General features: G+C 48.1%; 1 protein-coding gene across 1 annotated transcript in view; it reads right to left on the bottom strand.

The window, feature by feature from the left end:
• The window catches only part of LOC141182887 (uncharacterized), a 40,936-nt gene that overhangs the window by 12,242 nt on the left and 15,390 nt on the right, over positions 1-13,304 (bottom strand). Inside the window, exons 2-7 of the mRNA XM_073661005.1 lie at positions 8,182-8,340; positions 7,876-8,052; positions 7,669-7,792; positions 7,488-7,585; positions 7,200-7,290; positions 1,964-1,966 (exon numbers count right to left, since the gene is read on the bottom strand). Coding sequence (XP_073517106.1) covers positions 1,964-1,966; positions 7,200-7,290; positions 7,488-7,585; positions 7,669-7,792; positions 7,876-8,052; positions 8,182-8,274 — 586 coding nt within the window. The 5' untranslated portion in view covers positions 8,275-8,340. The remainder of the gene's footprint in view (positions 1-1,963; positions 1,967-7,199; positions 7,291-7,487; positions 7,586-7,668; positions 7,793-7,875; positions 8,053-8,181; positions 8,341-13,304) is intronic.

Here is a 13,304-nt window from a genome sequence, read left to right as displayed (position 1 = left end):
GACAGCAGGTCCGGAACTTCCGGAAGGACCCAGGGGTCGGAGACGGACATGATCCTCAGCCAGGAAAACCAAGGCCTTCTTGGCCAGAAAGGGGCGATCAGGATCGCATTCGCCTCGTCTTCCCTGATCTTCCTCAGAACTGCCGGAATGAGAGCAATCGGAGGAAAGGCATATACTAGCTGGTGGCCCCATGGAATCAAAAAAGCGTCTAGTGCTACTGGGTTCCCCCTGGGGTCGATCGAGCAAAACGTGTCCACCTTTTTGTTTTTCCAGTTGGCGAATAGGTCTATACATGGGATTCCCCAAGCCCTCGTGATTTTTTTGAACACTAGCTGGTTCAACTCCCATTCGCCCTGTCTCAACTGGGTACGGCTTAGGAAGTCCGCCGTGACGTTCATTGACCCTTTTATGTGCAGAGCTGATAAGGACTCTAGATTCCTCTCTGCTACGTGGAGGATGGAGCTTGACGCCTGAAGAAGGGAGATGGACCGGGTACCCCCCTGGTGATTTAGATATGCCACCACTACTTGGTTGTCCGAGAACACTCTCACGTGGTAACCCTTTAACACGTTTAGAAATTCCAAGAGGCCATACTTCACCGCCAGAAGTTCTTTCATGTTGGAGGAAGAACCTTCCACCCCCTTTGCCCAGACTCCCTGAGCCACTCGGTCGTCTAGATCAGGGTTCCCCAACTCCAGTCCTCAAGGCCCACCAACAGGTCATGTTTTCAGGATTTCCTTAGTATTGCACAGGTGATAATTACATCACCTGTGCAATACTAAGGAAATCCTGAAAACATGACCTGTTGGTGGGCCTTGAGGACTGGAGTTGGGGAACCCTGGTCTAGATGAGCCCCCCACCCCCTGGGGCTTGCATCTGTCATCAGAATCTGGGGTGACGGTATTGTCCATGGGACGCCCCTGCCTAGATTTTCTTTCTTTGTCCACCATGTTAGGGAAAGTAAAGTTTTTGAGGATAAGGTCAGTCGCCCTTCTAAGTGCCCTCTTAGAGATTTTTCCGCCCTCAAAATCTCCCATTGTAAGACCCTGGTGTGCAACTGAGCCCAGCGGACACCCGGGATGCAGGCAGTCATAGAACCGAGGAGGGACATTGCTCCCCTTAGTGTCATAACCGGATGCTTCCTCACATAGGACACACGGGCTATCATATTTTGGACTTTCTCTTCCGGAAGATGGCATTCCTGACTTCTTGAATCTAACAGGATACCTAAGTATTCCTGTAGCTGAACTGGCTCCACTCTGGATTTTTTTAGGTTTAGAAGCAATCCCAAACTTGTCAAAGAATCCATAACTACTGCTAGCTGGTCTTTGCAGTGGCTGAACGAGTTGCCTATAACCAGTAGATCGTCCAGGTATGGGACTATCAGGATGTTCCTCTCCCTCAGATGAGCCATGACTTCTGACATCACTTTCGTGAAGACTCTGGGGGCTATTGCTAACCCGAAGGGAAGGGCCCCATACTGGAAGTGTCTGATTGTGCCCCTTATTGGTATGGCTACCCTCAGGAATTTCTGGTAGTCCCTGTGCCCTGTTCCGTCTATAGGGAAACAGTTACGACCACCGTCCTCTGAAGATGAGGAAGCAGATGATGAACAGGATGATTCAGACCCCGCAACTTCCTCATCTGATTTACTAGACTCTGACTCCGGGGAAAGGTGCCTAGTTTTTTTATGCTTCTTCCCCCCCTTTTGGAGGGATTTGAAGGTATCTTCGACTTGCGATTTTATCAGGGATCTGAGCTCGGTAGCAAACTTAGGGGTCTCCTCACAGATGGTTTGCTCGATGCATGAGCTACATAGTCTCTTTTGCCATGTGGTGGGTAGATCTGCTGCGCAAAGTGCGCAGGCCCTGTTTTTAAACTTCCCCGTGCTCTTCCTTCCCTAAGAAGAAAAGAGAGGGGGGAGGGTCCAAATTACAAGTGAACTTTCACGAAGATCACTTACCGCCTATACGAAAGAGAGAGAGGGAATACCGCATTCGAAGAGGAACCTGCTCTGGTAGCTGGGTCTTTCGCCGAGGCTGATGCCGTGCCGGAATCTTTGCCACGCTGAGAAGACCTGCCGGACCGACCGCTTCCTCCGTCACCTTGATTATGTTGACGCGGAGGGCCGCTGGAGGGTCCTTTCGTGCGTTTCCTCTGAGGCGATGGTGATGGAGATGGTGAGTGGGGGCGCAGGGACTGCACCTCCTGGGGCTCCTGGTCACTCATACTGCTGATTTTCACGTATGACAGGAAGCATTTTCCTTTTGCTTCCCTGGCAATTTAAGCTATGCAGGTGACCGCCCCCTCCCCCTCCAACACCGCTGTGGGGTGCGCCCCCCTCTGGCCAGGACACCGCTGTGTCCTCCATGTTAGGCCTTTCCCGCGCGCGCGTTTGAATTCGCCGCTCCTGCGGCCGCGTCACTTCCGGGCGCCTCCCGCGTCACTTCCGGCGCGCGCACGAGGGGGAGCGTCGGTGAGCGCACGCACCCGCCCAAACGCCGAATCGCTATCCGGCAAGCATGCGGGGCGCGCGCTGCACAAGGCCCAGACCCTGACCCAGGGCTCAGGCCAACCCGAGCCCTGAGCCTTCTATACTTACCGCCTGGGCCCGACGCCACAGGAGACCGCGGCTTGCTTCGCGTCTCCCAAGCCACCCTAGAGGCCCGCTGACCCCAGCTGTGGCGCTTCAGGACACCGCACCAGCAGAGGCAGGGAACCCCCGCTGCCTGAGCCGGACTGGTCGGTGTTATGTTCTGCTACCAGAGCTAAGGAAAGAGAGGAGATCTGTCCCTACGATAGAACTCAGCTGAATCCCTACGATGTAACAGGGGACCTGATCCTGCGATCAGACCTGCTAAAGTCCTAAGCTAGTCTGTACGGAGACCTATAGATGTGGGGAAGGAATCCCTACAAGTACTAAGGACTGGGAGGAAAATGGGACACCTCCTAACAGAAATAGTAGCAGACAGACGAACAAACAAAATATATAGAACATAGAGGTCCGTAGACCAAGCAAACTAACAGAGTTAGATACAGAGCACAGGCTAGCTAGAAAGTAGTTATACAATGAAGTCCAGCAAAGCCAGAAGGGCGGAGCAGGATTAAATAGGCCAACAAGGTCATGTGACCAGCAAAGGAAAAAACCTAAGAGCAAGGTTCTAACAGTCGGGCCTGGTAAGTAAAATCTTCTTTCTTCAGGATTTCATCCGTAGGTCCCTGTCAAGGACAGGAAACCAACTGATGCGGGAGAGAGGTGCCGCCCTTTTTATCTGTAGGTTTCCTGTCCTTGAAGGGCGGATCCCCTCTCTCCGTGGTGCCGTCATGGGGAAAGAGAAAAATCAGCCTCACCAACACCAAATCAGATAACAAATGCATTAGCATTTTAGTGTTGGTTGGGTGTACTGGGGTGTCTGTCCATGTGGGGTGCACTTATATAGTGCTGGGCAGCCTTCCTGATGTAATAGTATGGGCATCATCACTATCCTAAGCCAGACACTGTGCATCACACCTACCTGTGTGACTGGCGTCCTATACAAGCTTCATCTGTGTGCATCTTTAATACTAGGCAACCACCCCCTCCATGAATTGGTAGGTTTGTGAGTGGTTGCTTCATCAGTATTTTGCACCTGCGCTGCCCCCACCTTTATCATGGGGGTCAGCGGCATCCTGCTAGTACATTTGTTATATGATTTGGTGTTGGTAAGGCTGTATCTTTTTCTGTGATTTTTTTTTAATTGTGCCCTATGTTAGCCGTCATTATTCACCAAGACAATAACAGTTTACAGTCTAATAGAAAACCTCATAGGATGAACCAGTGGATCGTAGTGTCCAACTGTTTGTTAATTCTGCCTCCCAAATATGGAATAAAAAGCCACCAAACAATGTTATGTAGGCAAAAATAATATCAATAATAACTTCTACTCCTCTCACAAAAACCAAGTCCCCACTCAGGTCCATCATCTGTCAGTGGAAAAACAGAGGTTTCCACATCATTAGTGGCTCAAAGGCTTTTGAAAAGCAACATGGCTTCCATAAACCAATCCAGCAATATCCACTCTCCCAAAGTCAAATCTCCCCCTCGCTTCTGAGCCTTGCAGTGCGCCCAAACCACACTCAGCATCCATGTATTTGACATTACTATAGTGAGAAGAACCCACTTAATTTACGGTGTGTGTCTCCTGGAGCACAATCTGGGCACTATGTGTTGGGTAATGAAATTATATATTTGTAATTTTCACTCTCCAACATCCACTGCGTGCTAATTTCCAGAAAGTGCCTGTGGAGTCAAAATAGTCACTACTCCTATAGATTAATTCACTGAGGGTTATAATTTCCAAAATGGAGTCACTTTATGGGGATTTCTACTGCTCTGGTTTTCTGCAATTTGGTCACATTAGTGCTTCCGCAAATGGTGTGTGCCATCTCCTCTGGGATCTGCTCCTGAGACGGCTGCTTCTCTCACCTCCTTATTCATCCTGCAGGCGGCATTGGTGATGGAGGAGACGATAGAACCAGAAGCTCTGGGCGGCGCAGGCTCTGTCCAGCCACTAAGATTAGGGTTGCTGGGACCTGTAGTACCATCCAGTCTGGCAGTGTGGGTGTGTGTGCTGTCCAGCTGGAGTAATCTGCTCCCTGCTTTAGCCAACTGGAAAGCACCGCACCCTACTAAAGCTGGAAGCATATTGCCGGAAGCGGCCAGATCCAGCCTTGTTCTCCTCTGGTTCAGTCCTCTGTGCTCAGCTCCCGGCTTTTCTCTGACCTCCATGTTCTGACCCGGCTATCTGACTATTCTTCTTGCCATCTCACACCACAGAACATTAGTTAACACTGTGGCCCAAGCTTATGGGGTCTCTGTCTAAGTCCAAATACATGTAGAGGGGTTAAAGGATGATGAGCAAGGCAAACCCTGGGATCTGGAAAATGGAGTAGATAGCGCCAAGCCTGTTTGTGGTAGCCATCTTTTGAGCTGCCAGGTGACAACGAACAGTGCCCCCAATACATTGTGTCTGCACACTATCCCAGCAAAATCTGCATTCAAATAGCTAAATTGCGCTCCTTCCCTTTTTAACCTGCCATGTGCCCAGACAGTAGTGTACAATTGCATACAGGGTATTGTCAGATGCAAGAGAAGTTAGAATATTATTTGTAAGGTCCATTTGTTTCCTATAATCCTTTGTGAAGAATTCAAAAGTTATCTATAATATAATCGGCTAAGAGTCCCTCTGTCCGAAGCCTCGATAGACTGCGCATGCGTGACGCGCAGTCTGGCTCCAGACAGAAGCAGGCATCCAGCTGTTACAGGTAAGAGGAGGTGTATGGCGCCGGAGATCGCGGTATGTGTAGACACTGAACGCATACCGCGATCTCCGGCGCCATACTTGCATACTTACCTGACCAGGAGGAGCGTTGCCGCGGCGCCTCTCTTCTGGCCGGAGACCGGGGGCGGAGTGAGGCGTCGGATCGGCGCGTGCACATAGCGCTATCCTTCGCCATTTTACTGAAGACACATTTACAGTGTGTCTTCAGCAAAATGGCGCCACTCTCCTCCCCCGGCCTACGGCAGAACAGGACGCTGCAGCGCTGGAGTACAGAGAAGAAAGGTGAGTATAACTGTTTATTTTTTTTGTTTGTGTGTACAGTGTGGAAGGGATGAGGGGGCCACACATATCAGGATTGTGGGGTGAGGGGACCATGCATATACCAGGATTGTGGGGTGAGGGGTACCACGTATACCAGGATTGGGGGTGAGGGGAGCCACGCATATTGGGAATGGGGGTGAGGGGAGCCACGCATACCGGGAATTGGGGTGAGGGGAGCCATGCATACCGGGATTGGGGGTGAGGGGAGCCAAGCATACCGCGACTGGGGGTGAGGGGAGCCACGCATACCGCGATTGGGGATGAGGGGAGCCACGCATACCGCGATTGGGGATGAGGGGAGCCACGCATACCGCGATTGGGGATGAGGGGAGCCAAGCATACCGTGATTGGGGATGGGGAGCCACGCATACCGCGATTGGGGATGAGGGATGGGGTACCACGCATACCTGGATTGGGGATGAGGGTGCCATGCATACCAGGATAAGATGGTGGGGACAGGATGGGGGCAGCACAAATACCAGGAGGGGGGCAGCACATACCACACATACCAGCATGGGAGACCATATACCAATAAAAATGCTCACCACCCGGGCGTAGAACGAGTTCAGTAGCTAGTCACCATATAAAGTGGCACACGTCAGATTTGAAAAATGGGCCTAGATAGGAACACAAAACTGGCTGCAGGAAGGGGTGAAATCAGACTATTTTGGGCACTAACTACTATAGTCAAAACTGTGAGTATAGACCATAACACATCTACTGAAATGATCAAACTCAACAGTCTTCATCAGTAAGTAGTGAGTAACTAGTGGTGAAACCTCTCTGTGGTAATTAGAGTATAGGGCTCGGTGGCTCTTGGCAATCTAAACTATCGTAAGGGACAATATTTTCTGTCAGATAACGTTTCAAGAAATATTGACATTTAAAGAGAACTTTTTATAATAGTGAAGAGATGAGGAGTCTTAAATTTAGCTTAAAGATACAACGGGTCACAGGTGTAATGTTTTTTTTGTGTAGTTTATCACAATTTGGTTTGAAATTAGTCGGTTTTAAAAGAAATTGAAAAGTCAGGATAAAGGGAAACTTTGTTGTTATTGTACAGAAATTCACACTTGGTCCTCACTGCACATTTAATGTTGTCGATCATAAAAGTGAAGTTTGGCCAGAAAGACTGGACCTGGTCTTGTAGGGACCATATGAGCACATTCAGCAGCAGAGAAGGGAGAGAAGGTAGATTCATCCAATAAGATATCAGGGTTCTAGGAAGCCAACAGCATCATTACCCTCCACTTTCTCTTACAGGCCTATCATAATATTTTTTTAAGTGATTTTCTGGCTTTGTGGTTTACAGATCTGGGCAGGTAACGTCTCCTAATCACAGTGAGTAGGTGGATCCTCCAGGTTGTAAGTTCTATGGAAAAGGGTTTCAATGCCCAAAATCATTTGAAGTTTTGGGTGGAAGAGAATGTTGTGGTCTAGAGGCAAAATGGTGATCATATGATTGTGATACGGCCGGACTACACCACCGATAAAGCAGCCACAGCCGGTGACTGAGAAGAATCTGTAACTTCTCTGCATTTAGTGGTCACTACTCACCTGGGTAGTCATAAGTAGGAATCTCCTCTTTACACCGCTCATCACCCCTCACATATGCCTCTATAGTATTAATATGGGTGAGATCTTCACCCTGAAACAAATATTGTATAAGTCACAAACAGATGAGAAGTCACATCTATGATCAACTCTAATCCTGCCATCTCCACCGTTCTCATTACACAAATAGAAAACACATAATACTGGTGGATAAAACAAGACTGAACACAAGACCTTCACAGCCGTCTACACATCATAGGGGAGATCTCATGACACCTTCTCTCCATGTACCTGATGATCCTGAGGAACATTGGGATCTTCTTGTTTACAGTCCTGTGGAAGAAAAGGATGGGGACATCTGTCTGGTGTTGTCCTCTTACTGGATAGCTCTGGAAGAAACACATACAGGGACGGAATTTATTCTTTACATACAGATAATTATAGGCCGTGTGTATTTAGTCCTGTCTATTACCTGATGATGTGAGGAGCTGAGGAACCTCTATCATGACGTCTTTGTACAAATCTTTGTGTCCTTCTAAATACTCCCACTCCTCCATGGAGAAATAGACAGTGACATCCTGACATCTTATAGGAACCTGACACATACAATGATACAGTCATCCCCCCGATCCTTTCATAGCATTACTGTATAAAGTCCCAGCATTCGAAGTAGTGTCACCTCTCCAGTCAGCAGCTCAATCATCTCGTAGGTGAGTTCTACAATCTTCTGGTCATTGATATCCTCATGTATCAGGGGGTGAGGTGGAGGCCCTGTGATTGGGCTCAGGGGTCTTTCCCATCCCTCAGACACAGGGTCCTGACAGCGCTCACTAGAGGTCTTAACTAATATGTAATCCTGGTTATGGAAAGACATATAAATAAATCTCACTACAGACATTTCCAGACTCCTCACCTCTCCAGTTCTGTTCATCTGTTATTCCCATAGATAAGAATGATGTAATGTGATGTCATCAGAATCTCTCACCTCTCCAGTAAGACGGAAGAGGATCTCTAGGGTGAGGTGTAATATCCTCTCTGCCATCTTGTCTCTATCCATATCCATCTTTGATGGGTCCATAAGGAAAATTCTCTTAAATAGAAGATCTTCACTGAGAGGATCTGATATTGTGTAATAATACAATTACTGGAGATAATAAGGGGAAACATATGAGGAGATATATTATTTTACAGTATTTCGTTTTCTGCTTTACATCTAGTAATAAAACCTATATATTTTAGGCCACAGACAACAAGCAGTTTCTTCCTTGGAGTCTGTAGCTGAATACGTTTCTCAAAGACTCATCTTCCATAAAGCTAATTCTCGTCTCATTTACCGACACTGCAATCGGCATTAGCAATACTGCAGGAGATATTCATTACACGTGACATGAGAAATAACTACTTCATGAGGAGGACGACGACATCTTCATCTTCTACTACGGCTCTACAAACATATTTAGCCAGAGTTCTTCACTGACTACATCTCCACCGGCCGTCTATATGAATGTTTCCCGTCTTCCCCGGACTGTAATCTTCTATCACGTTAGTTCTCATGTCTGATTCACACACAGAAGTTTGAGGCTTTGATACATGGTAATTTTTTTAATATTAAGCAGAGTAGGACTATCCTGAATGGGTTCATTTTACCATGGTGGGATAGCTTTCATGCTATTTTTGATCAAAAACAGTGTTACTAGGAACCCTATTTTATTTAAATGCACTTTTGCTTTTTATTTATTTATTTACAGCAGGGTTTATGATCATTTTTCTTCTTAAAGGTTTTTTTTCTGATTTATGGCCATAGTAAACATGCATTTATGTGCTGCATGGATACCAACTTAAACCAAGCTCAAATTCTGTGTTTTTTCACGGGCACCATAGTGGCCCTGTGGGCTGCTGCTATGGATGATACACCCCTAACTATCCAACTATCATATGGTAAAAATCTCATAGGTCCTGTATTTATTAGTATCTGCACGAAGAATGGGGCTAAGTGAGTATTTATTATAGGGAATCCACTCCCCACGGCCAGCAAGCATCAGAATCTTCACTGAATAAAAAGCCATTTCTCAGCAAACAGACCTCTAATATGAGGCATAAAGGTATGTATAGATTCACATTTCTATCACCTGTATGCCAATATTAGAGGTCAGATAAGTCCCAGGGGGTGACAGATTCCCTTTAATCAGCCGTGGGGTAATCATAAAACCAGATATGTATCAAAGTATTCTAAAGTGGTTAATGGTTGTGTAGTCAATGGGAGGCATGTGTCACAGAGATGGCTGGTCTGTGTGATGTAACCCGGAGTGTTTCTCTAGGGCACATAAGCACTAAGAGGATCGTTTGGTGCACCTGGGAGCCGGGTTACGGGTAGCTAGGAGGGAATGGGCGGGTCCAGCTACCCACATACCTCACCTCTGGGTGTGGTTAACAGCCTATAAAATGAAGGCTGTTGTTTGGCACATGGTCTGTGTGTTTGGAGGGAGAAGGCCTCCTGTGTATGTTTGTCTTCAGACCAAGCCAGGACACTGGACGCTACCCCAGCTTGTGTGCCACACAGGCCTGGCTGGCCAGAGACCTGCTAAGGACATTTACTTTGTTTGCCTGATCTAAAGGCTATTTGCTTTTCTGTTTGGCTTCTGGGTTTATGAAGCAATAAACCCACATGAACTTTTAAAGGAACATGCCTCCTGTTTTCCTCCTGTCACACCCAAGTGAGTAAAACCTCCACAATTAGTGTTAGACTTGCGGGTAGTATTACCAGCAGAGACGTGTGACTGCTACAGGATGGACTGCATGCCCTGGGTGAAGTCTGTTGCAAGCCAGCAAGCATCGCCAGACGAAATGTAGGACCTGCTGAAACACCTGGTCCAGTCGGAGCAGCATCAACAGGAGACCAACAGGCTGTAGTTACAGCAGATCCAGCAGCACTAGCAGAAACAACGTCAGCAGATGCAGCTTCTGGCAACCGCCATCCAGGACAGGATGAGCGCTCCAACCCCAGGTCCGACTGAGGACTCCCATGTCCGGAAGGCGGTATGATGGGCTTTGCAGAAAATGACCCCGGGGGATGACGTTGAGACCTTCCTGATGGTGTTTCAAAGGGTGGCCGAGAGGAAGAAATTTCCACAAGAGCAGTGGGCAGAGGTACTGTCGCCATACTTGACTTGGAGAGCCCCAGAAGTACGCCTAGTAGGCGTACTATGATTTAGCTTTCCAGGATGCCAAAGAGTATGGCAAGCTAAAAAGTGAGATTCTCGCACGCTTGGGGTTGACAATGACTATCAGGGCACAGTGGGTTCGTATCACCAGAACAAACCACCTCCGTCCCAAATGTTTGACCTGCTGCACCTGGTCCAGAAGTGGCTGCAGCCAGAGTCCTCAATGCCTGCAGCCAGAGTCCTCAATGCCTGCGCAGATGGTAGAGTGGGTGGTGATGGACCGGTTTGTGCACTCCATGCCGAGGCCCATACAGCCTTGGGTTGCCCAGGGTGATCCCCGGTATGCGGATGAACTGGTCGGACTGATCGAGAGATACCAGGGGGTTGAAGGTTCCTTGGGAAGGCAGCCCACTACATGCTGGAGTTCCCAACAGGGGGTGCAGGCCCAAAAGGTGGTGGGACTTCCAAGGTCCAAATGGACGAGGGAGGTGGTGCCCAAGGTCCATACAGGTGATGTTGTTTGATGGCGGTGCCACGGCCCAGGCCATATAGCCGCCCGTTGTCCCCTGACCCTTGAGCCGATGGACTGCAGCATAGGACAACGTTGTTCATATTATGCTTATCCGGCCTGCAGTGTGAACTGTCCATCCAGCGAGAGGCCACAAGCATGTCACATGAAGGTGAACAGATGGGAAGTAAAGGCACTGCTAGACTCCGGGAGCCTGGTGACCCTCTCCAAATTATCCCGGGGAAAAAAGTCGGCATTCAGCGCATTCATGGTGATGCTAAAGACTACCCTACGGGCCAGAGTGGACATTGAAATGGCCCACGGTACAGAGTCCCACGAGGTCGGCGTCGTTCAGGACTTGCTGCACCCTATTATTATAGGCTGGGACTTTTGCTTGTTTTGGGATCTGTGGAGGAAGGGTTCTGAGTTCGCTGGCTCAGATAAGAAAAAAATTAACCTTAATGAGGTATCACCACACCCAGAGTCAGACAGGTTTCCTTTTTGTGTCCTTGTGGGGGATGAGGAGGTAGTGCCCCCTGAGTCTGCAATTCCAGAGTTAGGGGTGACCAGCGAGAATTTTGGGTCTGCCCAACATAGGGACCTAACTCTGAAGGAAGCCTTTAATAATGTCACTATTATAAATGGGGTTGCACAGGAGTCAGGGACTGACACAAGGTTTCCCCATTTTATGATGAGTAAGGAGTTGTTGTACCGGGTCAAGAAAGTGAGGGAGGAGAGTGTGGAGCAGTTAATAGTGCCGGGCCCCTTTAGACGGAAGGTGTTGGACATGGCCCATTCACATGTCTTGGGGGGACATCTGGGAGTGGTTAAAACGCAGGAACGGATCGTGCAAAGGTTCTATTGGTGAACATTGGACAAAATTTCAAAAAACATCACAGTAAAAGATAATACCTTACCCACACCAGGTCAGATCGCCAATGCACTGCAGGATGCAGCAAGCCTGCATCATAAAGGCAGGGCCAGCACATGTGCAAAATACTGAAGCAGACGGCCACTCACTAACCTACCAAATTCATGGAGGGGGTGACTGTGTAGTATTATACATGCACACCGATGGAGTCTGCATAGGGCGGGCGCCAGTCACGCAGATATGTGTGATGCATAGTGCAAAAAAATGTGCAAAAAAGATTAAAAATAGTGTATAAGATAAATACACCACATGATAAATACCCCACCAGGCCTCTTTAGTGTTGGCTGGGTGAATTGGGGTATATGTCTTGTGTGCTTGCATGTATATAGTGCTTGGCAGCCCGTCTGATCTAAGGCTATGTGCCCACGATGCAGAAATGCTCAGGATTTTTTCCTGAGCGTTTCTGCATCTCCCTGGCAGAAAAAAATGAATGCGGATTGTACATGTCTTTTTCCTGCCAGGGACATGCGGAAGTGAAGCGTTCTTCACTTGCGTTTCCGCATGCGGGTTGACAAGCGCTTTCCAAGCGATTTTAGCATCACTTGGAAAGTGCTTGTCAACTTGGTCACACTATATAAATCCATGCAACCAGCATGGATTTATATAGTGTGACCTGAGAGAATGTAAAAAAATAAATCTATACTTACCCTCCGATGGCCTGCGCTGTCTTGCTTCGCTCGGTCCCGGCTGCCGGCAGTGGTAGACTGAAGGACCTGCCAACGTCAGTGTCGTGTGACCCGTCACATGACTCTGACGTCAGAGCAGGTCCTTCATTCCATCGCTAAGTGCCGTGAAGCAAGGAGGAGTGCACTGCGGGCCACCAGAAGGTAAGTATATATTTATTTTTTATTTTATTCTTCTTTTTTATAGCTTTTTTAATGGTACCTGGGTGTGGAGGAGAGTCTCCTGTCCTCCACACCTGGGTACCATCCGCACATTAGAACGTGCCAATTACGCAAGTATAGATGCAGTCTTTCGGAATTGGCGCGTACTAATGCAAGTCAATTGCGGCGAAAACGCAGCGCTTCCGCAAAATAATTGGTAGTGCTGCGTTTTTTCCGCAATGATAATCCGCACCGGAAATTAAATTTGCGGATTATCATTGGGGAACATTGCTGCCCTTCTACATGCATTTTTAATGCATTTCCGCAACTGCAAAAACGCATTAAAAACGCATTGTGGGCACACAGCCTAATAGTATGGGCGTCATCAATAGGCTGCAAGCCAGACAATGTGCATCACACATATCTGTGTGACTGGCGCCCTATGCAGACTCCCATCGGTGTGCATGTATAATACTACACAGCCACTCCCTCCATGAAATTGTAGGTTAGTGAGTGGCTGTCTGCATCAGTATTTGGCACATGTGCTGGCCCCGCCTTTATCATTGAGGCTTACTGCATCCTGCAGTGCATTGGTAATCTGACCTGGTGTTGGTAAGGCATTATCTTTTAGCCTATGTGCCCACGATGCAGAAATGCTCTGGATTTTTTCCTGAGCGTTTCTGC

The sequence above is a fragment of the Phyllobates terribilis genome, unplaced genomic scaffold, assembly GCF_046119375.1.
Source record: "Phyllobates terribilis strain yellow unplaced genomic scaffold, ASM4611937v1 Scaffold_36__1_contigs__length_13169755, whole genome shotgun sequence".
Classification (NCBI taxonomy): Eukaryota; Metazoa; Chordata; class Amphibia; order Anura; family Dendrobatidae; genus Phyllobates; species Phyllobates terribilis.
The sequence above is the reverse complement of the archived record's forward strand: the minus strand, read 5'-3'. Positions and strand labels throughout refer to the sequence as shown.